The sequence below is a fragment of the Schistocerca piceifrons genome, chromosome 8 (assembly GCF_021461385.2).
Source record: "Schistocerca piceifrons isolate TAMUIC-IGC-003096 chromosome 8, iqSchPice1.1, whole genome shotgun sequence".
Lineage (NCBI taxonomy): Eukaryota > Metazoa > Arthropoda > Insecta > Orthoptera > Acrididae > Schistocerca > Schistocerca piceifrons.
Genome location: NC_060145.1, coordinates 254,870,262 through 254,897,965, shown reverse-complemented (window position 1 = coordinate 254,897,965; position 27,704 = coordinate 254,870,262). Strand labels below are relative to the sequence as shown.

Below are 27,704 nucleotides of genomic sequence, written 5' to 3'. Positions count from 1 at the left end.
AATTTAGTTTTTTCTCAACCAGGATCAGACATTACAGAGTTTGAAGCTCTATTCCCATCTGCCATGCCAAAATTCTGTAAAGCAAGTAATATGTCTTTTGCCTTACAAGACAAGCTGCAACTTGAATTACAACAACTACAGGATGAGACAATCATTATCTCTATCTCAAATGGTCAGTGGGTCACATCTACAGTTACAGAAGAAAAACTGAACAGCACTCTATGCATATGAGGTGATTTTAAAAACACAACAGGCTCCCAGTCAGTTGTGGACTCATACCCAATTCCCAATGTGGAGGTAATCTTGACCCACTTAGCGGGTGGAAGAACTGACCTCAAACATGCGTATCTCCAGCTCCCCTTGGATGCTGAATCTTGGGAGAAACTAGTAATCAATACTTCATTAGGAGTTTCTCAGTACAACCACCTACCATTTGGAGTGCCTAGTACCCCAACCATCTTTCAAAGATATCTCAAAAACTTACTTGGAAGTGCCAAATACAGCAAACTACCAAAAAAACATTATCACCACAGGCAAAACTGCTGAGGATCTAGCAAACAATTTAGAAACATTGTTTTCAGTACTCCAGAAAGCAAATCTTAAGTGCAATAAGGAAAAGTGTAGCTTCTTTGTAGAACAGGTCGAATACTTGGGGCACATCCACAGTGCTACAGGCATTCACCTCACCCCTCAATATGTGGAAGTATTCCAAAAATTGCCCTTGCCAAAAGATATTGGTCAACTCAAATCAGTACTAGAACAATAGAACTATTACTGGAAATTCATACTACAGACAGCAGCAATCACAGAACCTCTTCATATAACCTCCTCAGAAAAAAACATAAACTGGAACTTAACACCAGAATGTGACAGGCCTTTCGGAGAACTTCAGGAGGCCTCCCTCCGCCCCATGTGTCTCACCACCTATGACCCTTCACAACTGTTTGTTTTAGTAGCAAATGCTTGCAACTATGGAGTGGAGCAGTCTTATCCCAATCATCAACAGGGTGGAATGGCCCTTGCTTTCATCTCCAAAGCTCTGTCAACAGCTCAATGAAACAATAGCCAAACTGAAAAAGGAGCACTGGCCATCATCTTCAGCCTTAAAAAAATTTCATTATTACGCATGTGATAGAAAATTCACATTGCTGACAGATTGTAAGCCATGGTTAGCCCTTTTCAAGGCTTCAGTATCCATCCCCACTAAGGCAGCTCGCTGCCTAGAGCATCTGGCACTATTTTTGTATACATATAATGATGACATCCAATTCTGTTTCACAAGGCAACAAGCTAGTGCCAATATTCTGTCCTGTTTATCAGTAGGACAGTACCTAGAATTTTTTGAGAGTCCAAGAGCATGTTTCCACGCAGACAAGGCAAAAGAAGCAGTAGCTAGCCTCCCACTAGATGCAACAATGGTCAGCAGACACTCTGCAGATGACCCAGTCGTCAAGGAACTCTTTTGTTTGGCCCAGCAGGGTAGCCTTCCATTCAAAGACACATCACAAACCCGGACGTCCAGGCATATGGGCACATGGACTTCCAATCTACCACAGCATACTACTCCTACAGGGTAGGAACCACCATGCCAGTGTGGTTATTCCGACACCACTGACTGCAGCAATGGGTGCTGATCTTACTCCACGAGAGACACTGGGATGGAGGGAGGGAGGAAAGTTCCTTGCGAAAAGGTTGGCTCCTCTGCAGGTATACTGATGGCATCTTGATGCCACCATCACACACATGGTTGTGGCTTGCACTATATGCCAGAGCAAGCCAACCACACCACCTTGCCGATCCTTCCAATGGCCAGACACTTCTACACCTGTATTTTGCTGGAACATTTCTGAGCCACACCTGGTTCATGGCCATTGCTGAAGGTACAAATTTTCCATGTGTCCCACATATTGAATACCTCATCCAGTCAAACAATCCAGACCCTGCCAAAGTTTATGTCAATAGAGAGTTTCTCAGAAACCTTTGCAACTGATAATGTGCCACAATTCATTTCAGATGAATTTACTTCCACTTGTGAAAATAATGGCATACAGTTAATAGATATGCACACTTCCATATGACCTCCAATGGCTTAGCACTCTCTGGATGAATCCTTGACTTGTTCCTAGTTTCATAACATGCCACACCACAAGATGGAGCCACGCCATCAGAAAAATTACATGGTTGCTTAAATAAGTCACAGCATTCAATCATACATCCGCCAGTCAATCACCACTGTTATGACTTCCAAGATCCGGTTTCGGGCCTTTTTTTTTTTTTTTTTCCTAGGGGATGCCAACAGTGGCTTCCAGTAAAATTAGCAAAACTCCTTGGCAGGCCCATGGCCGAAGTCACCCTGACAAACGGCATGGTCTGCCAGAAACATATAAACCAAATCGACCCTACAAAGACAAAAGTCCAAATGCAGAATGAGTACCACTTGCTCTTTTTCCAAAGAGGGAGACCCAGGAGATGCCATAAAGAATGACCACAAGGGCATCACAATCAAATCCATCAATCAGTTCTGTGGGCCAGCCTGCACACACAGAACTGATGCCAATGCAAGTGGATGTAATTCTGGGCCCCTACCCACTCAGATGAGCTACATTCACCCTTTCTGCCCCTTTCATAGGAGACGGGATGACATGTCTCAACATTAACTCTGCAAGGCTGACAACACATCATGAATACCGCTTGCCAGGCAACCACTTCTCACTGAAAAGTACATTTCCTGGTGTTCCACTGGGCAGCCCTAGCAGTGCTACCAGAGGTTGTGTAAGAACTTACTTGCTTCTGCAATCCACATGACCAAAAATATATCCTATGATATGCTAAGCTTGGTGGTATTTGGGCTGGTGTATGACTGTCCATAAACAGTTCAATCCAAGACAGGACTTGTAATATTATTGGTATTTCCGTCCTATGAAAGCTTTGAGTATTCTTTGAAAGACATTTGTTTTGTATAATTTACACAACTGTAAAGATGCGCATCTAGCGCGGACACTAATACATCGATTGCGCAGTCAAAGAAACATTTTAACAGAAGCTGAACTGACGTTCCACTTCGATCTAAATAAAAGATGACAGTAAAAAAACTTTGGTAGATCTTCAGATTTTTAATGTACTTCTGCTTGTAATGTGAAAGCATAAAGAAGGTCGTTTTGAAGTTATAAAAGTGAATGGTCTTGCCAGTGTGCAGACAACATTATTAATTAATAAAATTAAAGTAATTAATGTTCGAAACTGTAGATCAGCAAGTTATTGTTATCGGAGGTGTTGAACAGTGCAAGAATTGTCTTTAACGAAAGGAGAAAAGTAGTGACTATAATTTGTGACAAAAAAAACGTGAACCAAGGAGACAGCACAGGACAGGCTGAAATCTGATCGCACCATACTGTTAGAAAAGTAATTATGTAAGTTGTATTGTTTATAAATAAGCCCTAATTTGCTAATGAGAATTGTTTGAATATATTTAGTGTTTACCAGACTTCTTATTCTGTTTCTTTTCCTTTACACTTTTTTTTTATCCTCCATGCCATATTATTTTTATAAATGTCAAACAGCAGAGAATACTGCGGCATCCTGGTCGTAGACAGAAGGCCGCTCCTTGTCTTCTATACAACTCATAGCTGCCCCATCTATTACTAATTTCATTTGCAAATGCATTTTTTTTTTACTATTCATTGTTAAAGGTCCCTTAGGTAATTATAAAATTCATACTGATTACATAAAGAAATCCGGGTTGTTCTTTTCCAAATAATAGAAGTCTTTGCGTAATCAGAAACTAGCCTCCTTCTGACAACGATCAGGAGCCGACCAGAAGACGGACGTCTTCGACCGCTTTCGTGTGTCCTGTGGCAAAGCTGTGCCAAACTGGGAACACGGCATTCTAGTATGAAATACAGATTTAAATTGAAAGAATTGAGATATATTTAATAGTAATAATTTTTTTATCATACTAGAGACTCCAGTCTGGATGTCACCTCCCCGCTGATGGTGCCACCTCCACTGCTGACCAGCTGCTGTCGCTACAGACAGTGCCCTAGGTCAGTGCGATGTCATTGATGGAGCTGTCTTCATGGTTGTGGATGTTATCAAACTTTGCTTAAATTATTCTTGTAGTACATTGACTATACACTGTTCCAAGAGAATTTATCTATGATTTTTTTTGGTGACGCTTATGGCAGATTCTTTAGTCATAATTAAAGAAATTAATCCAAAACACTAGTGAGTAGCACAAAATAAATAACTCAAACACCAGAATACACTAGAAGAAATACATCCCACACAAAAAAGGTATAAATGAATAAAATAAAAAACAAAGCTACTCAAATTATCACACAATAATATTTAGTTTATCAGGGACACATCACATAATTTACTACCTGATGTTTCTGCGTTGTTATAACTGCACCACTAAATGGGCTACACCAGTCTGTTCAAGCCAAATGTACAACATTTTTTTTTATTTTTCTCTTTTTGTACTTTTTTAAAACTTCCTAACAGATTAAAGCTGTATCCTGGACTGGGACTAAAGCCCCAAACTTTGTCTTTGAAAGGCAGTGCCCTTACTGACAGATTACCGAGGCATTATACAGTCTGCGCTCATACCTTCAATTCTGGTATCTTCCTCATCATCCTCTACACCACTGCCGATCTCCTGTATCCAACTGAATGCTGTATTTCTCTACATACTCTTTCTCACACCTCTTCCTTATACTATCTTGTTAATTTCTTAGCAACTCCTACTTTTCAAACTTCATTATGTACATCTTTCATTTGTTTTCTGAAGCATATCCACATTCTTCCAGATGCAAAATCTGAGAGTTCAGTTAGACAACAGAAATTTATCAACCTTCCACCAATCCTTCCATCATACTTTTGAGCTTGAAAGTGTCAAACAATGCATGCATGCTATAGATATATCAATAAGAGGGGTGGAGGAAAAGGACTGGTGAGGCTTAGGAAAAGGGGCAGAGTTTGGAAAAGTCACCCAGAACCCCATGTCAGGGGAGAATTACTGCGAATGAGAAGGAAAGACTAATTGTTGGGTGCTGCACTGGATGAGATTTGAAAACCTGAGAGCATAAATGTAGAAGATATGGTAACAAACAAGACAGAGATAACTGTTAAAATATAGTGCATGAGTTAATGAGAGTGAAAAGCCAAGTGCACTGTTTGTGTTAGAAGTGGGAGGTGGCCAGTGAAAAATAGACATGTCAGAAAATGTAAGATGAAGAAAACTAAAAGGGAGTGAAGAAAGGAACAATTACTGTCAAGAAATGCTGAGACCAAAGAAATTAATGTAAATTACAGCCAGGTGGGTGGTGAGAACCCAGGACAAGTTGTAGTGCCAGTTCCCATCTGTGGAGTTTTGAGAAACTGATGTCTAGAGGAAGAATCCATATGGCACATGTGGTGAAACAGCCACTGAAGTCATGACTGTCATGTTGTAAGAGCATCCTCAGCAACAGAATATTGTGTGTTACCAGTATATAACCTCTGCCTATGCCCATTCATCCTAACTGATAACTTTGATTTGGTCATTGCAATGTAAAAATCCCAAAAGTGTTTATTTAACAGTGGGTGTATGACATGTCATTTCACAAGTGGTTCTCCCTTTAATAGTATATATCTTGCCAGTTTAGGTATGGTATAGGTGGTGGTAGGAAGGTGCAGAGGGCAGGTCTTGCAGTGGGGACGTTCACCTGAATAGGAGTCACATGGTAGGGAGATGGTTGCAGAAGGAGCATAGGATAGGCAAAATCCCAGACAGAATGGTTTTAAGAAGTTATAGCCTTGTTAAGGAGCTGATTAATACATTTGAGACCAGGATAATACTGAGCGACAAGTAGTGTACTCACAGGTTGTTTTTTGGAGGAATCAGCAGTACCAGGATTGGATGTGATGGCCCAGAAAATGTGCTTTTGAACTAGGCTGGAGGGGTAACTACAGCCAGTGAAGGCTGAGGTGAGAATGGTGGTATATTACTGTAAACAGTCTGCACCTGAACAAATATGTTTGCTTTGAATGCCAAGGATGTATGGGAAGGAATGTTTGATATGGAAAGATGGCAACTGCTAACATGTAAATACTGTTGTTTGTTAGTAGGTTTAATGTGAACAGAAGTGCGTACCTGACCTTCAGTGAGGATGAGAGCAAATAAAGAAAAGTGGGATTTGGAATAGGACCATGTGAAATTTAACTGGGAGAATGTATTTATATATTCCAGGAATTTTAACAGGTCAGCCTCACATGAATCATCTTGAGTCCATATTATAAGATGGTATGTCATGGTGAGGCTCAACTGTTAAAATTCCTGGAATCTCTAAAAACATTCTCCCAATTAAATTTCACATGGTCCTATTCCAAGTCTCAAGCCACTTTCTTTGTTATTGATCTCATTCTCAACGAAGGTCAGCTACGCACTTACGTTCATGTTAAACCTAGTAACAAACAGCAATATTTAATTTTTGACAGTTGCCATCATTTCCATGTCAAACACTCATTCCCATACAGCCTAGGCATTTGAGGCAAACATATTTGTTCACATGCAGACTCTTTACAGCAGTACACCACCATTCACACTTCAGCCTTTACAGGGTGTAATTTCCCACTCAGCTAGTTCAGAAGCAGATTTCCCAGGCCATGGCTTCCAATCCTGGTGCCACTGATCCCTCCACAAAACAACTTAGGAGTACACCATTTGTCAGTCAGTATTACCCTGGTCTCGAATGTATTTATCAACTACTTCGATGAGGCTATGACTTCCTAAAATCATGCCCTGATCTGAGGTCCATTCTGTCCGATATTTTTCCCACCACTCCTAGGACAGCTTTTTGTCAGACTCTATACTCCTTCTGCAACCATCTCCCTATCCTATCACTCCTACCCTTGTGAATATCCCCGCTGCAAGACTTGCCCTATGCACCCTCCTATCACCACCTATACCAGTTCTGAAACTGGCAAGATATATATTATTAAAGGGAGAGCCACTTTTGAAATGATACATGTCATACGCATGCTGTTATGTAAACACTTCTTGGCCTTTTACATTGACATGACTACCACCAAGTTATCAGTTCGGATGAATGGGCATGGGCAGAGGGTGTATACTGGCAGCACAATATCCTGTTGCAGAGCATGCTCTGTAACATAACAGTCATGAGCTTGGTGTCTGTTTCACCACAAATGCCATCTAGATTTTTACCCCAGACACCAGTTTTTCAAAACTCCAGAGATATGAACTTGCACTGCAACATGTCCTTGGTTCTCGCCACCCAGCTGTCCTTAAATTACATTAACCCTTTGACTGCTGCGGACATGTTAACACGTCATGCCTCGCCATTTCCCTGGCATGCCTGTTGTGTATACATGCGGCCTTGGGCCTTCCCTACAGCACTAAGGACATGTTTACGCGTTACGCGCCACCAGCCTTCCCACTGCTATGGATGAGTTTAGACGCGCTGAGTCACAGCTACCTGAGCGCTACGGATGTGTATACATGCAGAGCTGTCTTTCTGCTCTTCTAGCAGCTATTCAGTGGTCTGACTTTAGTTTGAGAGTGCATATATCTCTTTTGCTGTGTTCGCTCTTTGCAGAATTTGACTTAGATTCCTGTATTTTTGTCAGTTTTCTTGTTTTCTACGTGAGAAATGTCACGTCGCTTGGTTGCACAGATAAAGAAATCCTGGATATGCTTTCTAAGAGCGACAGTGAGTGTGAATTATCTGACGTTGCTAACGGTGATGAGTCTTCAACAGAATCTCGAAGCTGTAGTCCTCAGTCCTTTACATCAGAGGGGAGAGCAAGAATTACAGTCAGCAGTTCCTCTGAATCCGAGGAATCAGAAAGTGACAGTGAAACAGTTCAGAAAAGAGTGCACTTAAGTGACACTTTGACTAGAAAGAAACCAATTTCCAGCAGTTAAACCATTACTTTGATGACTTGAGTTCAGGACACAAATGTCAATTAGATACTGACCCAAGCATTCTTTCATTTTTTGTGATATTTATGTCTCAAGAACTGTTGCAATTTATTGCAGACGAAACAAATCATTTTTATGTTTACACCAGAGAAAATACTACAGAATATGTGAATTCTCTACTGTCAAAGTGGAGATACACTGGATTTGAGGAAATGTATTGTTTTGTTGCTGTTTGCCTTCTAATGGAGCAAGTTAAGAAGTTAAAATTAAGTGATTATTGGTCCAGAAAAACACTTTTGAACACACCAGTTTTCAGGAAAATTATGTCCCGAGGCCGTTTTTGTCTACTTCTGAGAATGTTGCACTTCAGTGATAACTCTGCGAGTAATGGAGGCGACAGTCTATTTAAAATTAAGATGACTGTTGACAAAGTTCGTAAGATGTTTCATATTTCAATTTGCCCACATCACAAACCTTGCATAGATGAAAGTCTCTTGCTATTCAAAGGACAATTATCTTTTAAGCAATTTATTCCAACCATACGAAGTACATTCGGAATAAAGACATTGGTACTGTGTGACTGTCAGAGTGGGTATATTTTAGATTTTATTGTATATACAGGCACAACAGAAACTGGGTTCCACAATTTGGAAAAAAGTGGCGACGTAGTGGCAACTCTTATGGGACCATATTTGGAACAAGGTCATATTCTATATGTCGATAACTGGTACTGCAGCCCGGACCTGTTCCTCTGGCTTCACAACCATGGAGCAGCCGCATGTGGCACTGTTCGTAAGAACGGGCACAACATGCCAAAACTGCAGAAGAAATTAAAACATGGAGAAACTGAGTTTAGGTCCACTGACAAGGTCCTTGCCATCAAGTGGTGCAATAAGAGAGAGGTGTACATGTTGACTCCCAGCCACACAACACAAATGGTTGAAACAGAGAAGACTGACAGAAATACTGGTGAAAAAATAAAGAAACCACAATGTATTGTAGATTACAATTTGAGTATGGGTGCATTTGACCGTTGTGACATGTTACTCAGCTCAGTTGGATCAGTGCATAAGACTGTGAGATGGTCTAAGAAATATTTTTTTCACATTCTGGATTTGTGCATTCTAAATGCTCATGCTCTCCACCTGTTGGTAACAGGGTGAAAAATGGCACTCGCAGAGTTTCACCTGTAGAAAAATATGCTACAGAACGGAGAAAAGCTGGTAGAGGAAGGCGCTATGATGACGAGTGTTATATCCTAGCCAGTAATGCCACCCGAGCCCGCTGCCTAAAGGTTGGCAGCATCAAAGTCCGGACGCCGTCCGCATAAGCAGCGCCAGCGAGACAGGAAATCGCCGCAAGTCTGTGCGCGCCACCGCTGGCTTCTGGCTTCTTAAGCGCTGGAGCCGCGAGCGCTAGGACAGTTCTGTATTCGCCGCTCAGTTGTATACTCGCCACCGAATTGTGTACTTGCTAGTCAGTTGTGTGTTCATCGCAGCAGAGTTGTTGTTTGTCGTCAGCCGACGCTGACCTAGCCGCTCCGACTCGGACTAGACAGATTTCTGTAGACACGGAGTTCACTATTGTGTTTCTGTATCTTCGTTAATAAAGATAAGTACCGACTTTTATTTAATCAGAGTGTTTGGGTTTTCATCTTTCTGTTCACTGTTCCAGCGGACCGGTCGGCCCGCTATTAAAAGTGTGGCGGTGACTTCGTAAGCCGTTTCTACAGCGAATTGTTTGTCGCTACGAACGCCGCCACAAAACTGGCGACGAGGGCTTCCGAACTCGTGTGCAGGGCTGGTTCCACTTGTTTCTGGTTATACTAATTATAGCGATAAAATTTTGGGGGCTAGTTTAATTTGTGTTCACTATGTCTGCCAAATTACAACAGTTGATCTTGTTACAGAGTCAGCAAATACAAAGTCTGGTGGAAGCAATCGCCAAACAAGCGGCTCATCCTCCAACACAAAAGGAACAAGCACAGGCAGCACCACCTTTCCGTGCTTTTGATGCATCAAGAGAAGAATGCCGAGAATATTTCGCGCAGTTGCAGGCGCACATGACAGTCTACAAAATCACGGGTACTGAGCGGCAGCTTTATTTAATTTCCACTGCAGGCGTGGAAGTCTATCGACTACTTTGTAAGTTGTTCTCGGAATCCAAGCCAGAAGCTTTAGACTATGACGTTGTTGTTAACAAGCTTGCTGAGTATTTCGAGTCGCGAGTTCATGTGGCAGCAGCCAGATTCAAGTTCTTCAGATTAAAGAAACTGCCACATCAATCTAATAAACAGTGGTTAACAGATTTACGGGGCCTCACCCGTCAGTGCCGATTTAATTGTGTGTGTGGAGCTTCCTACAGTGATGTCATGTTACGAGACGCTATTACTCAAAACATTGCAGATTCTCGTATTCGTGCTGCTATCTTAAAGTTGCCTGACCCGTCATTAGAGACTGTGATGAACATCATTGAAGCCCAAGATACTTTTGACTATGCTGAGTGTGAGTTAGATCAGCCATGTATTTCTCAAATTGCCTGTGCTAAGCAAGTTATGCCACGCCCGCGGCCCCACCGGCAGAGTCAGACTGTAAACACTAGCCGGCCGCGTCATGTTACACACATTCGTCAGCTGCGTGTGCAAAATGATAGAGTTAAGTCTTGCCCTAAGTGTGTTCTTGCTCATCCTCGTGAACGTTGCCCGTTAAGAAACGCGGTTTGTCACTTTTGTCAAAGGAAAGGACACATCCAGACTGTTTGTTTGCGTAAACGCAAGAACAATTCTAGTGCTGCCCAGCCCATGGATATTCATGTTCTTCAAAGCCAGCCCGCCCAGAAGGTCGCGTTTAAAGACTCTTCCACGGTTCATGTGGGTAATAAACTTGTTCGCAATAAGCCACCCACCCAGCCCTCTGCTATGCGACCCAAGCGTAATTCAAACGCTGTAAAAAGTAATGTACAGACTGCAAGTGAAGCGGGAGTTGTTGTTCCACCCGTCCAACCCATGAGTTGTCGTAAGCAGCGAACACGCGCTGATTTTGTGTCTTCCGCCTCCACTGCACCGATCCAGAGACAGTGTAATAAACTATTTGTGAAGCTACGCATCCAGGATAAGACCTTCAATTTTCAATTAGACACTGGTGCGTCTGTGACTCTCATAAATAGCGCTACGTATGCGGCTATCGGCCGCCCTAAACTTTCAGCGGCAAAATATTCTTTGGCTACTTATAGTGGAGAACAAATTCCTGTGTTAGGTGTATGTAGCGTGCCAGCCACATTCCGTGGCAATACAAAAACAGTTTCATTCACAGTGCTCCGCGCTACAGACAGTGTAAACATTTTCGGATTAGACTGTTTTGACTTGTTTGGCCTGTCTATCCAAGACAATGTGTTGCAAATTAATTCTGTTGTTGTTCCTCACGACAGCATAACCGATTTGTGTAAACAATACAGTGACATATTTAAAGACGAACTAGGTTGTGCTGCGAACTTTCCCGCTCATATTACGTTAAAAGATAATGCTCAGCCTCGATTTTTTTGTGCTCGTCCAGTGCCTCACGCCCTCCGGGCACCTGTAGCAGATGAACTTCGTCGTTGGCAAAACAACGGTGTTATTCAACCCGTTTCAGCAAGCCAGTGGGCTTCTCCCTTAGTTATTATAAAGAAACCGTCTGGCAAGTTACGTTTGTGTGCTGATTTTAAGTCGACAGTTAATCCTCAGACTGTCATTGATTCTTTTCCTTTGCCTAGACCGGACGAGCTGATGGATAAGTTAGGGGAAGCTCGTTTCTTTTCCAAAATTGATCTCCGTGAAGCATATTTGCAATTGCCCCTCGACGAGCAATCACAACAGTATTTTGTCATAAACACATCGTTGGGGTTGTTCCGTTTTCTGCGTTTGCCTTTTGGTTGTGCGTCAGCTCCAGCTGTTTTTCAGCGTTTTTTGTCACAACTTCTGGCTAATGTGCCCTCGTGTTGCAACTATTTAGACGATATTGTTGTGTCCGGTCGGACGCCTGCTGAACATTTCCGTAATTTGGAGTGTTTGTTTAAAGTGTTGTCTCAGGCAGGCCTACGTTGCAACATCGATAAATGTTCATTTTTCCTTACGGAGATGGAGTATCTGGGACATGTTATTAATGCTCAAGGCATTCATCCCTCCCAGTCACATTTAGCAGCTATTCGTGATTTGCCCGCCCCTCGCAATCTGCATGAATTGCAAGCAGTTCTTGGCAAATTGACATATTATATTAGGTTTATACCTAATGCATCACAGATTGCTGCACCGTTGCATCGTCTCCGCCGTAAGAATGTTCCGTTTGTGTGGTCAGCTGATTGCCAATCAGCCTTTCAGCAGCTTAAAGAGGCTTTATTGAATGATCGTTGTCTGGTCCATTACGACCCTAACAAGCCTCTGGTGTTAGCTTGTGATGCCTCTTCTTTTGGCCTCGGTGCTGTGTTGTCTCACCGAGTCGGTAACACCGAACGTCCTATTGCGTTCGCATCTAAATTGCTAAACAAAGCTCAGTGTAATTATAGCCAATTGGACAAGGAAGCGTTGGCTATTGTGTTCGGTGTCACAAAATTCCATCACTACCTCTATGGTAGACCATTCTATTTAGTAACAGATCACAAGCCCCTGACGTCACTGTTTCATCCGTCTAAACCAGTTCCTCAGCGGACAGCTCAGAGACTACAAAGTTGGGCTCTTTTGTTATCACAATACCAGTATGAGATACTGTATCGCCCTACAGCTCAGCATGCAAACGCTGACACGCTTTCTAGATTGCCGATTGCTGCGGATGATGTCTTCGATTCCTCTGACGACTCTTGCCATCATATTGACGCCGATGAGCATCAATCCCTCCGGGATTTTCCGATTGATTATCGTCAGGTGGCACGTGAGACAGCTACGGATCCTCATCTGAGTTTACTATTATGTTTTGTTCAACGTGGTTGGCCGTCCAAGGCAAAGGACATATCGGATCCTGTGGTTCGTAGCTATTATCCGCAACGTCATCTGTTGTCTGTTTCGCACGGAGTTTTGCTGTTACGCACAGAGAATGACCAGCTTCGTGTAGTGGTTCCCCAAGTGCTCCAATCCAAGGTCCTCGACTTGTTGCATCAAGGTCATTGGGGAGTGGTCGGCACCAAGCAGCTTGCCCGCCGTCATTGTACATGGATCGGCATTGATAAGCAGATTACGCAGATGTCTACAGATTGTTCGACGTGTGCCGAACACCAAGCTGCTCCGCCTCAACGCTATTTTGAGTGGGCACGCCCTGCCGGTCCCTGGCAGCGAGTACATATTGATTTCGCTGGTCCATATTGGAATTCTCGTTGGCTCATCGCGATAGATGCATTTAGTAATTTTCCGTTTGTTGTGCCCATGCAGTCTACAACGTCTGCACAAACTATACAGGCGTTGACTTCAATTTTTTGTATTGAGGGTCTTCCAGAAGTTTTAGTGTCTGACAATGGTCCACAATTTACCTCTGCTGAATTTGAAAGTTTTTGTTCTGCCAATGGCATTCGCCATGTTCTTACTCCGCCGTTCCACCCTCAATCGAATGGTGCAGCGGAACGTTTTGTACGCACATTCAAGGATCATATGGACCGCCTTCGTGCTACGCACTCTCGTCAGCAGGCCCTCATCATGTTCCTGTCGTCGTACCGGACCGGGCCACGCGATGGCCCTTCGCCTGCGGAGCTTCTCCACGGCTGTCATCATCGCCCCCTACTACGGTTGTTGCACCCCCCGGATCGACCCGCCGCTTCTGAGCATCGCACGCGTTTTCAGCGCAACAACGCCGTTTTTTTCAGAGTTTATCATGGTCGCCGTCGTTGGGAACGTGGTACCGTGATAAGTGTCCAGGGTCGCGGTTTTTATACTGTTCAAGGTGCTACTGGGGTGCACAGGAGGCATCAGAACCAGTTGCGCCGCACTGGCCGCCCGGATTCTGCCGCTCGTTCTTTGTCCACAGATTTGGTCCGCGGCGGGTTCCAGCCGCGCCTTCCGACTTCGCTGCCGCCCCCAGGGCAGCAGCAGCAGCCGTCGCCGCTACCACGCCGACAGCCCGTCCCGTTGATGCCTCCCGCGCAGCTTCATCCGGGAGCGCCCCAGGTGGTCGCTCCGGCGCTTGCGGTCCCTCTTCAGTCACCACTGCCTTCGGAGCTGATGGACGTCGACCCCTCAGCCTTCCCAAGCGGTGGCTGTGCAGCCAGTCCTGCAGCCGCTTTCCTTGGGCACCCCCAAGGAGGCTGACACCGCAGCGCCTTGTCCGGCGCCCACTCAGCAGCCGTCGACGCAGCATCAGGAGACGCTGCCTCTCTTCGTGGGTCCCGACGCCCCGTCGCGTCCAGTACCAGAAGCTGCGCCCGTGGTCACAGGCGTGCACCCTGACCTCGGTTTTCAGTCGGTGTTTCCCGAGGCCCCGCACAGCCAATGCTGGGGTGCGGACCGGGGACTGCCACCGACAACAGTCTCCGCCCCGGTCTCTTCTGCTACGCCTGCGGCCAGACCCCTCCCCCGCCGTCGACGCTCGCCACGTCATTATTCAACGACGGTGCGGCGATTTGGGGGGGAGGAGTGTTATATCCTAGCCAGTAATGCCACCCGAGCCCGCTGCCAAAAGGTTGGCAGCATCAAAGTCCGGACGCCGTCCGCATAAGCAGCGCCAGCGAGACAGGAAATCGCCGCAAGTCTGTGCGCGCCACCGCTGGCTTCTGGCTTCTTAAGCGCTGGAGTCGCGAGCGCTAGGACAGTTCTGTATTCGCCGCTCAGTTGTATACTCGCCACCGAATTGTGTACTTGCTAGTCAGTTGTGTGTTCATCGCAGCAGAGTTGTTGTTTGTCATCAGCCGGCGCTGACCTAGCCGCTCCGACTCGGACTACACAGATTTCTGTAGACACGGAGTTCACTATTGTGTTTCTGTATCTTCGTTAATAAAGATAAGTACCGACTTTTATTTAATCAGAGTGTTTGGGTTTTCAACTTTCTGTTCACTGTTCCAGCGGACCGGTCAGCCCGCTATTAAAAGTGTGGCGGTGACTTCGTAAGCCGTTTCTACAGCGAATTGTTTGTCGCTACGAATGCCGCCACAAAAACGAGAATCCTCTGCGATTCACAGGGAGACATTTTCTGTTATTGTGAGTGAACATTCGTAGAAAAGTAGGCTAATGCGCAGATGCGTGGTTTGCACAAAACAGAAAGTGCACCAGGAAACTAGATACCAATGCAAAGCTTGCAACATTCCATTATGTGTTGCACCCTGCTTTGAGACTTATCATACAATGCAGCATTTCTAATCATTGGGAACTAAATCTCAGAAACTTTATGGACGCTTCTGAATGAATTACTAAAAAAAGGCAAAAATGTAAAAAAAATATATAAATCTATTTTTAACTTCGCCACTGTCGGTCCAAAGCCTAGATCGAAAAAAAGGATGGGAAATAGATGCAACAGGAGTAAAATTATTCAAACGAAGCCTAACTCCTTCATATGTAGCAATTTACTGGCAAATGAATGGATTGGTGATTGAGATGGCGCAATATCTGTACTGTGGCAAATGTAATTACACCGAGTACATTGCTCCAGTGAAACAAAATCCATACATCAATCTGTGTATGATACATTTAAATTATTAACACATAACATGGACTGTTATATTCTTTTATCCTTAGTAGTACAAACATAGATCACACTAGGTCTACTTGTACAAAACATGTTTTCCATAACTGATTTAAACGCCTTTGATCAACGAGAAACAACATGCCAAAGTTAGAACTCTTTTCTCAGTGTGATTTTTCTTGCTACTTTGTCTCTGTTGTTAGCCAATATTGAACATTAAACTCATTGTTCTGGGGAGGGTAGGGGGCTTAAAATCTGTTGTTCGAATGAGACTGGCTTTGAAGCATTAATAGAAAACAGTATTTCAAAAAGAAGTATTGAATACACCTTGCTTTCATCTTTTCTTAAAAATCAACATCTTTTCAATTAATTTGTAGATTATTGGAAAATAGTAGGGGAATAAAAACTTTTTCCTTATCATTGTGCAGTCAATCTATTGCACTCTAAATTTCATTTTCATCATGCGTTCACACTACAAGACATGCTAACCCGAAGTTTACATTGTTTTCGGGCCTGCCTTTCATATCCAACTTTCATTTCAGATGTACAGCTTGGTATGCTTTATGGAGCATAGTTTTTTAGCAAAATTGGAACGAAAGTACCGCATTTTTGATGTTTTTACAAAATCTTCAATTTTGTGCTTCATCCATTCAATACTGAAAAATGCTATGGAAATGAAACTTAATATTTAAGACCCTTGTGTTGTTAGGTTACTACATGCCAAGTTTCACATTCATCAGAGCATTAGTTCAGGAGATACAAGAAGCCAAACTTCGGAATTTTTTTGGCCACCTATTTTATTGGCCAATTTACCTACAATTTTCGGGCTCAATATGCCTCGTAAAATTCTTTTCATTATTATTCTTAAGAGAACGCATAAAGTTGTACAATATGGCCAAATTTTATTTTTTTACAAAAACTATTGTGTGAGATATTACAGCTCAAAGTCACCAAAAATTCACACTGGCTCTGCTCGAGTCATATTCAGCTGAGAAATATTCAGCACAGGGCGGGTAGAGCAGTGCGGGCCAATTCAGTCCCGGTGGCGGCTTCGAGAGACAGGCACACGGCACAGGTAAGATGGATTACGCCGCAGGCCGCGGCGTCTCAGAGAGCTGAAACTACACTGAGATTGCAGATATGTGTGTGTGTGTGTGTGTGTGTGTGTGTGTGTGTGTGTGTGTGTGTGTCTACTGCTGACAAAGGCCTATTTGGCCAAAAGATTTAATTGTGTGAATCTTTTAGTTGTGCCTATCGCGACTCAGCATCTCCTCTATATGGTGAGTAGCAACTTTCCTCCTCTGGTACTGTTACATTCCATCCTGGATTTTCCATTGTTTAACCACTTCTGTCAGCATGTCTGTCCTAAACTAAACATTGCATGCACCCTCCAGGCCAGGTTTCTACCCTATTCTGCTGCATTACCCATGCCAGTTCATATGCCTCCACTGCGATATCCACTGGCAGGGATACTGAATTTGTGCCCCTCAAACAGCCACATAGGAATGAAAATGGCCAGGTTTGTGCCACAACATCCAGCGTAGAACTGGAGATGACGCTGAAGAACCTGGCAGCAGACTGACCACTGAAGAGGCAAAGCTGATGCTGGTGGCACTATTAGAAGAGCGAAAGGACACAGAGGCTGCCATGACTTCAGGTCCACTGGTGGCAGCAGGCGCGAGGCCACCTCCACTGGCGGTTTGGGGGGAGGGAGCGGAGGGAGTAGAAGGTGCAAACAAAAGGAAGGTGGGTCGAATTGCATGGGCTCCACACTGGCAGGCACAGATGCGAGACTCACTTGGGCCTAAGGCCGCAGGCAAGGGGAGGATGCCAGATGGCATGAAGGGGGTAACAACGGAGAGGTACACCCCTGCAAATGGGAACCTGACCCTGGAACAGCATCGTGACAAACCCTGCTGCTCAGCTGACCCCAGAAAATAGAAGTGATGATGTACCAACAGGGTATGAGTGCAACTGACCTGGATGATGTACCAGCTGCTCCCTACTGAAATGCACTACAAACAACTGCTGACCCTTGTGGCTGGTCCACCATGACACATGGCAGCTGCCCTTGCTGGCGACTGAAGGACCAGGGCCAAATAACAGCCTTGGAAGGAAAATGCTGCAGGTCATGGTGGTCAGTGACATGTGACTCAGTGTGCAACAATTCCACCAGACTCCTTGGCTGGTACTCATTCAAACATTCCACCAGATTGCACCCACTGACCAGCATCACCTAGTATGTAGCTGTAAAACTTGACAATTCATGATTGCACACACAAACTTCTTGAATATATGCACAAAGCACTGCACGTCTGAGCCAGAAGCCAGGGTGGTAATAGTTAGATGCTGGAAACTACTGCATATGAAAAGGTCTTCAAACTCCTGTGACATGAATTGACAACCATTATCAGATATGAGGGTCGTAGGAGATCCCTCACTGGAAAAATTAACTGACATGTGAACAATGTGGAGGATAGGTTGACTATGTAAAGAAATTTGGACAAAGCATCAACCATCAACAACCACATGCCGACCAAAATGGACCAGTAAAATGGGTGTGCAACATACCCCAAGTGAGCTGAGGGGCCAGCCACAGAGAGAACTGGTGCAACCTGGTTCTGTGCAAAGGCCCCTCAAGTCCACACCAGATATTCTATGTCACACTCAACCATCAGCCAGCAAGACCATGTCAATGCCTTCATATGAGTCATACTCCAGTGCAACACATGCAACACCTTTAGTGCGCAAGGAAGCAACACCGGCGTGGATGACCACATGACAGCATTGCTCCTCTATGGAAAGCATGAGGACCCTGTCAACACCAATGAGCCTAGCATGTAAGAGGGAAAACATACGCCACACCGGGTCTGCACCTGGAGAGGTGTGCTTTGGCCTACCAAACTGGATAGCCGAAACAATTTTCTGGAAAAGCGGGTCAGCGACTGTGATGGTCACAACTTCTCCTGCTGTCAACAGAAAATTTGACTGGGTTTGCTGCAAGGGATCATCCAACGTGAACACAGGAACCACCTGCCAACCATCTCCAAATCAAACCCCATCAGCAGCTGTGACAGCGTCTCAGCGTTGGCAAGCTGAGTGGAGGAGCGATAATGAACGTCATAGCAATAGTTACCGAGAAAGAGGGGCCACCTCTGCAATATGTGGACAGTCCTACCTGGCAGCTTGGAACGACAGCAATAATAAAGAAACAGTTTGTGGTCTGTGACAAGGAGGAACTGAGCAGAAACTTTACCCGATACACGGAAACATGAAGCTTCTTAACTCTGAAAATAGTAGCTAGCATCTCCTTCCCCACCTGTGAATAATTAATGTTGTGCAGCAGAAAGTGCCTTCGATGAGTAAGCTATGGGTTGTTCGGTGCTGTATACATTCCAATGGACAGGACACCACCAATGCCACATTGGAATATGCCACTGGCCAGGTTTAAAAGTTTACTCAGCATAAAAGAAGTCAAACAGGGAGCTGAGCACAAACACTGCTTGAGGACCGAAAAGCCCATTGACATTTGCAGATCAGACAAACTTAAAACCTTTCTGGTAAAGCTGGTTAAGAGGCTGGCAGATATGTGTGGCCCAGGGAATGACCTGACCATAATACAAAATCTTGTGCAAAAAGGACTAGAGCGTGTAATCTCCCCCTCCTTAATAATTACAGCTATTGTCCACAATAAGCAAAGTCTTTTCTGAAAAATTTGAGAGTAGCGAAGATTACAATACACTTTCTAGTTTACTTAGCTTTTTGTGTATAGTTGGTTCCAGTTCTTCTTGTTTGGGGGTCTGATTCTTGAAGCTTAAATTCTCACATTTTAGGTCCACATGGTTGAACTGATCTAAATAAATTTGAAGATTGTTGTTGAAGAATTTTTTGTTGTTACATTAATATATTTTGTAATATTTTAGTGTGTCATACAATCTTTTGAATTTTCTCATTAAGAAGCCAAAATTACATTGTTTGCCCAAAATATAAAAATACGTCCGATCACATCAAAGGATGCTTACTACTCTCACTCTGCAGTAATAACGATATTCCAAAGGATTTACAATTTTTCTTGACAAATGAATTTCTATTAATTTCAATTATTATTTCATAAATGAATCCAGAAATAAACATAGTAAACAGTACTAGATTGCTTAATTAATAATAGAATTTTTAAGTGTGCCAGATAATTCATAGTTTAAAATGTTTCTAAAAAAAATTTAACTGTACATTCAGAACTAGTACGTATCAATTGTAACATCAAAAATAAAGTAATTCCTTTTCATAAATTTTAGCTTGAAACACAACATATTATGTATAAAATTGTATGAAAGTTTTCAGAAAAACAGCTGAGATATGAAAAAACAGCTGAGATAATACTGACCTTTCCAAAATTCAAAACATAATACTGGCATTGGCAACTACTGTTGAGGAAAAGTTATGCTAGAGGAGAATGTCCCATTACCAAGGCCTTCAAGTTCTTTGGTGCTGGAAAGTTCACAATGGCTTTCACATCATCATCTGTAGGGACAAACCATCTCTACCAAGCACATGACCCAAAAAATGCACCTTTGGTGACAAAAACTGCACTTTTCCTTCTCCAGAAGGCATTGGAAAACCATCTGAAGGTTTCATAAATGGTCCTCTCGAGTAAGGTCCATTAACCAGATATGTCAACAAGGTAATTGACACAACAGCCGATGTCCTGAATCAACTGCTCCAAATACCATTGATAAATTCCAGGAGCAGACAAGATTTCAAAAAGCAAACAGTTAAGCTGGTTAAGCCCAAAGGGGGTGTTGAGGGCTAAGAAAGTCCAAAAAAATGGTGTTCAACAGCAAGTGCAGGTACACACTGACAAGTCGATGTGTGAAAAACACTGCCTCCCCCCCCCCCCCCCCCCCCTCCAATGACTACCAACAACTCCACCTGCTGTGGAACAGGATATGAATCCGTGACCAAATGTGTGAAAACACTGCCCCCTCCCACACTTCACCAACAACTCCGCCTGCTGTAAAACTGGATACGAATCCATGGCACACTGCACTGAACATCAGTTTAAAATCACTGCAAAGGTATTTAGCACCACTGGGATTCTGAATCACCACCAAAGCGGTGATCCACAGGGGTGACAAAATTTAGGTACTGGCAATGTCTTAAGAGAAACATGTCCCTCTAAGTTTTCTGCCTGGCCAAAGAATACTCAAACAGCAGGCTGTGTGATAAGAGTAAGTAGTCCAGATCATGAAAAGGAATGGATTGAGGAAACAAATGCACTTTGTCAATGGTCTGGAAAACACAAACAGAAAAGGTGTCTAGATCAAACATATATTGTACCAACAGTGAAGTGACCACTAACAATGTAAGTTGTCATTCCACGTTGTTAAAACACATGGAACTGTGGAAGAGCCCTTGCAACTCTGGGTACCCCAAGAGCCTGTGTGTATCCAAATTAATGTGGCTGACTGTCGTTCTCGAATCAACTTGAAACATGACCAGTTGCCGATCCATTACCAACATAAGTAAGATATGCAGAGATAGTCCAGAATCCAGTGAAAACTAAGAGGCATTCAACGACTGACTCGCAGTCCACCGACCCACAAACAGTTGCCATATGGCCTGTCCGAAGGCATACCCCACACACGGCCTCCATGTGTACAAGCAATCTCTGTGAACATGCAACAATTTACAATCGAGGAAGGGCCACTGGCTCAGCCAACAAGCAGAAGGAGAATGACTCCAAGGACCTGAAAACCACCACAGGCGGAAATTAATGATGCTGCAACTGACACAAACTCACCGAGTGCAACCTGGGCAAATGTGAGCATCACCACTATGCCACTGCACTGAAATCGTCAACAGTATTGCAACTCAACAAGAGGTGAGACCACATGAGGTGCGCATGCGACATCAAGGGCTTTCTACCATGCACACCTAATTAATACATTTGACAATTATCAGAAAGGATGTCCCTAGCCTCTACTGATAGCTCATGTGATTCTACAATCTGGGCAATGTCGGTTAATGATGGGTCACACAAAATCAAGACCACAGTCTGAACCTCAGGATCAAGCACTAACTGGAGAATCACATCCTGAATTAACAAGTATGCATAAGAGGTAGCACATTTGAGACACTCAAAACGACTCTTGCACAAGAGGCCCTGCAAATCGGCAATTCCAGTCTGCATATAACTGCTCAGGAAACTTGTGATGCTGGTTAAACTTCAACTGTGCCACCAACACATGGGTTTGGTACCCAAAATACTGTGTCAGTGAGTGACAAAGCTCATCAAAAGGGAGTTGCTTGCACCCAGTGGATGGCTTGAAATTTTGAACAACTTTATGTAAACCCGTGCTGTTGGACAACAATAAAGCACCCTTATCAACAGGATTGATGATACATTTTACCTGGCAGGGCAGCAAGAACTGGCACATGTAATTCTCTCACCTTTCTGTAGGCTCATCGAAACCAGCATATGTCATCAGGGGTGGGGAAGAAAACTGCACAACAGGTACCTGTCCCGCCACCAGTGGGGAAAAAAAATCTGCATTCTGGTTCAACAGTGCTTGCGTCTGCTCATGCTGCTGCTGCTGTTGTTCCTTCTGTAAGTACAACTATTCCTCTCAGTACTATAGAAATGCCAGGTCCATGGTAGCCCAAATAACACCAGGTAAATGGAAACAAAAAATAGGGGCAGCACAAATGTAAGACTGTCCTTCATCATCACTTTAGTATCTGCATGGGTGTGAAAATGCCACTACACAACACTTTTGGTAAGTGCACTTCACAGGCCAATGGCAGCTTGATAACAACTGAGGATCAGAATTCAGTGAGAGGAAATGAAATGCACCATGCAAGACAATCTACCGGAAGCAGAGAGTCAGAACCCACATAGAGAGATGCTAGGGAAGAGACTCAGCATGTGGCTAGCACAGATGACTTATGACTGAGCACTCAGCAACAACAGTCAGCACGAAGCACCAATGCCACATCCGCGGAGTTTGAACTCAGCTTAAGCACTGCCCCACTTAACTTAATGCTACCCCTCGGTAAAATTTCTGTCAGCAGATCTGTCCTTACCATGCATCACTGCACAATCCGTGGCTGGTTTCTGCACTACTCTGCAGCACTACCATGTCAGCTCATCTGCTTCCACTGCAATGTCTGCTGGCAGGAATACTAAAGCTGCCAATAATCATTTTTCTCATGCCCCATCCACGAGTTAAACAGGAAAATAAATAAGTGACAACAGTACATGAAGCACCTTCTGCCAGTCACCATGCCTTGTGCAGTAAACATAAAGGTTTTCATCATATACTCCAAATACCAAACGCATACCAAATTTGTTATGCGATCATTATGCAACATGTTATTGGAAATGGAAGCAAGAACATTAAGGGGAGAAGAAAAACTGTAGATGATTATTATTATTTGTGAATGAGTGTGCCAACCAGCATGGTCATCTGTGTCCCAAACAAATTGCGTACATTTGCCACAAAATATAAAAGCAGACACATCAGATAGTTAAAGTAATTACTTATAAGAATCTCAAAAAACAAAAGAAATTTGAAACGAGGCAGAGGGACCAAGATTATACAACAGTCTGTCACAAAAATGATTGGTTTCTTTACAACCACACAGGCAGAACAGAAAAGGAATCAACAGTTGCTGAAGAACTAAGAAAATGTTCGCCTTCCTTCCTTACCTCAAGATCAGTGAATGTTTTGCAACAGGACGGGCACTTGAAACTCGCACGACTTGTTGCGTCACGTTCCTCCGTCTCCATTTTCTTCCTCATGAGGTCTAGTTTGTACTTTACAACATTTACAAATGTCTGGAAACAGGATATAAATTAACTGAAGTATGATACAGTGTTTTCCATTCTTAATATAACTCAATGTACTCTACAGACAAATATAAAGTTACAAACATGCAATATGTCATCATTTATTATTATTATGTTTGTATATCACTCTTATCCATAGTTAGCAAGAACATAACTGATCATCTCCTTTATGCGATATGTTTGAAGAAATCAATGTACACTCAACGTACATTTTTGTTGCAGTGTTTGAGACCAGCTCTGGCACAAAGAGCCGCTGTACACTGACAGACAACCAAAGCAATTGCAATTGTAGATGTTTCCCTTACATGAAAATAACAAAAATCAAAACAAAAAAAATCTCTTTACTAGTAAGTTATTATCATATTTTTAAACTTGCACTTTCCTGTAAAAGAAACTAGCTGTTGGGGGTGAAGAGACAATGTCATCTGAGAGTATGTTCACAAAAAGGTCAGTATACATGAGTGAGAAAGACAATACCTTGCCTAACATGTTAGGCTTCGTAACATTCTCCCTCCTAAGAGTTATAGCCAGTAAGTTTGTGAGCACATATATCGATACTTCTCATAAGGACACAACAGTTTATTTTACAAGATTCATAAAAATATTCCACCCTAAGAAATTTTTCCCTTTTCCTTAAGCTTTCCAGTGGGATAACTCTGTCCTTACTTTACAGATCAAAGAGGGATTGTATTGTCAACTTCCCTTCAGCAATGCACTGTGCTTAAATGTAATTAAATTGGAAAAATGTCATTCCTGTCACAAACTTTTCGATATGTGTAATAGAGTACTTTCCTCATCTAGCTACAATAAATCAATCATAAAATTATGGATGTTTGTTTCTTTCATCACTGAAACAGGAAAAAAATTTCTCCAGTGGATAACTGTTCCCTCCACAACAAAAAGTTACTGTACAAAGGCAATCTTGTCAGCCCATGTCTCGATCAAAGAGAAATAATTATTCTTGGAAGAAAATGCTTGAGATCACAGAGACGGGTAAAAGATGACATTTATCTAGAGTAATGGCTACCTTGCTAAGACCAAAAAGGGTATTTGTAATTCTTTCCCTCCCCCTGAGCAAGATTGCACAGTGCTTTAGATATTGATTTTTATTCACAAGAATTGGAGTACACATCCCTGACAGAACATTTAGATTGATTATGGTGTTGTTTGTTATAGGCACCATGCCAAGCATGTCTACGCAGTTCTGAGCTTGGCACCAGATGTTACAAGTACTGGCACCAGAGGCAGCCACACATCAACCACAGCCGTCAACCAACGGCTGCTCTATGGATACTCCTCTTGTTCAGCAAAGGCAGTGCTGCCGTGTAAGTGTAAGAGGCTACCACAATCCTTCTGGATTGTGAACAATGCCAGCCAATGACTACAATATAATGGGCTAAGTTATGGAACAAGACTTTCTGAAATGCATTTGGTTTCTGACTGCGTTTGTATTCAGTGACTCACTGAGTAAAGAAAAAAATTTTTACATAAATGTTGTAGTGCCTCTCATTTCGGCTTTTTGCCTCTAGAACTCGTGCATCATTAAAGGATACAACAACATTGGCACAGGGGTCAGTCCTTTGCTTGCACATTTTTGGAGGACTCCTGTCTTGCCAGGACAGAAATACTACGCTAGTGTGTGTTTCTTGCAGACTCTTGGACAAACACCGTGCTTGCTTGTGGCATTGTTTTCATACTGAACTTGTTTGTGTGTTTCAGACCGTTACAATGTGCAGCTTACTATTTTCATTGTTTTTCTGTTACAGAGGCTGCTGTTTGCATATTCTTGTTTGTAACTTCTAATCGAACATTCTTTACAGCTCTAGTGTTTACACTGTCTTCTATTAGTGTCTTTTGCATTGTATCACGGCCAGTGTATCACAGGAAGTGTCATGCTATTCAACTGCAGGCCCAGCAAATCCAACAACTCATAACAGACATGATATTTCAAACTAATTTATTTGTATCACTTGCAACACCCCAAGCAGTACCACAACATGTTCCACCTGTCTGTGCACCACAGTTCCACGCATTCGACACATAACAGGAAGGCTGGTTTGAAAACTGTGCTGATGTCCACTTCACTGCAGATCACATTCAAAGTATGGACAGAAAACTGCATTTTATCGCTACAGTAGGCATCACAGTTTATAGACTGGCGTGTAAACTTTGTCCCACTGCCCGCACCAAAAGTACAGACTATGAGCTCTTGATTGCTGTGTGCTACAGTAGGCATCACAGTTTATAGACTGGTGTGTGGACTTTGTCCCACTACCCACACCAAAAGTACAGACTATGAGCTCTTGATTGCTGTGTGAGACAAGTTCTTTGGTGGACAAGTGAACATGGTTGCTGCTCATTAAAAGTCTTCTTTTTTTTTATTTTGTAGTAAACCTCATCAAATTTACAAACATCTGGTTTACAAGGAGTGACCAGGCATTGCAAGTTTAAGTGTGAATAAGAAGTGTATTACACTACCATTCTGAATGTGTCAGACTCTACAATCAGGGAACAAATACTAAAGTATCTGGACTCATGTTTGAAGCAAGTGTTAGAATTAATCAAGGTGCAGGATTCTTATGATAGCACTGCGGTAGACTTTGACTCTCGTCACATTTCTGTGCTGCAAAGTAGGTTTGATAGTAGAGACCACTCTCTCTCTCTTTATAATGGCTAGATATCCCAGTTCTTGGTGTTTGTAGCCTGCCTGCCACTTTAAGCAAGGTTACAAAGACAGTTTCATTCACAGTATTGTGTTCAAAGGATAATCAAAACTTGTTTGGTAATGATTCATTTGATCTCTTTGGGTTGCACATTGAGGACAACATATTTTCTGTGCTGCAGGACAGTGTTTCAAAACTTTTTGCAGACTTCAGTGAACTTTTTCAGCACAGCCTAGGCAGAGAAAGCAATTTGGAGACTCATTTTACAATGAAGGAAGATGCGCAACCTCAATTTTTATCAGGCACTGCTGATGCCTCAGGCAATCAGAAATCAACTGTCACAACAATTGCTATCCTAGTAGGACAAAGGCATAATCATTCCAGTACCAGCTAATCTGCGGGCATCTCTTCTTGTAGGCAGCAGGAAACCATTTTGTGTCTTAAAATTGTGCATTGATTCAAATCAACAATGAATCCTCAAATAGTGATTGACTCATTTCCATTACCATGGCCTAATGAACTGATAGATAAGCAGCTAGGAGCATACGACTTCTTCTCTAAAACAGACTTAAAGCATGCCTATTTGCAGATTCCATTGGACAACGAGTCTCAGAATTTTTTTGTGATCAGCACCCACATGGGGTTATTCAAATTTTTACATTTGCCTTTTGATAGTGCTTCAGCACCTGCAAATTTTCAGCAGCTAACCACTACAGTGCCTTCATATACAATATGTTTAGATGATATTACAGTTCTAGGTCATATTCCCAAGGAATATCTCCATAATCTGAGAAGCACATTTTTCTCTAATTCTGGTCTCAAGTGCAACAAACATAAGTGTTCTTAATTTCAAATTAAAGCTCAGTGCTTGAACCATGTAACTAACACTCATGGCTTCCACCATTTGCAGTCTCATATAACTGCAACTTGGGACCTCCTAGCACCTCACAATGTAAGTGAATTTCAAACTGTACTACGAAAACACACTCACTATATTCATTTCATTCTGAATCCAATGCAAATTGTGACCCCATCGCGCAGGTTACGCAGAAAAAATGTTGCTTTTGCATGATCTCAGGAATGTCAAACTGTTTTTCAGTGATTGAGGAAAGCATTGTTGAGTGATAGAAATGTTTAATGCATCTTCATCTCACTAAGCCAGTTGTTCTAGTGGTCATAGGGGACTGGTGCAGTGTTCTCATACAGATTGGACCTATGGACAGACTGATTCTTTAGCATCCAAACTCTTGACCAATGCTTAGTGCTAATATTCTCAGCTAGAGAAGTAAGCTCTTGCCATTAGCTACAGTGTGACAGAATCCGGCCAAATGGAAACCCATGATAGGGACCTTTCAAACTTTGTCAGGTGCTGCTAATGTTGTCTCACACAAGTATGTGGCATATCTGTGTCCTGCACAATGATCACTCAACACCTGATGTGCTTCACACCCCTTAAGCACCTTAACAGATCTAGAAACACCACTTAATAAGCATTCTACCTGTGACAGAAAACTGCATCTCTAATCTTTGCATACTCATTGATGGTGTGCATGTGTACGAAGTTGCATTAACATCCGACCATGTCTTCTGGGTGCATCACTTTCTTTTCTTTTCTTTTCTTTTTTATTTCTTTTCTT

At 42.9% G+C, this 27,704-nt stretch overlaps 1 protein-coding gene across 2 annotated transcripts in view; it reads right to left on the bottom strand.

The window, feature by feature from the left end:
* LOC124711911 (general transcription factor IIE subunit 1) overlaps window positions 1–27,704 on the bottom strand; it is an 87,803-nt gene that overhangs the window by 29,667 nt on the left and 30,432 nt on the right. For both annotated transcript variants that reach the window (XM_047242166.1, XM_047242165.1), the window contains exon 3: window positions 23,264–23,392. In XM_047242166.1, the coding sequence (XP_047098122.1) occupies window positions 23,264–23,392 (129 nt within the window). The remainder of the gene's footprint in view (window positions 1–23,263; window positions 23,393–27,704) is intronic.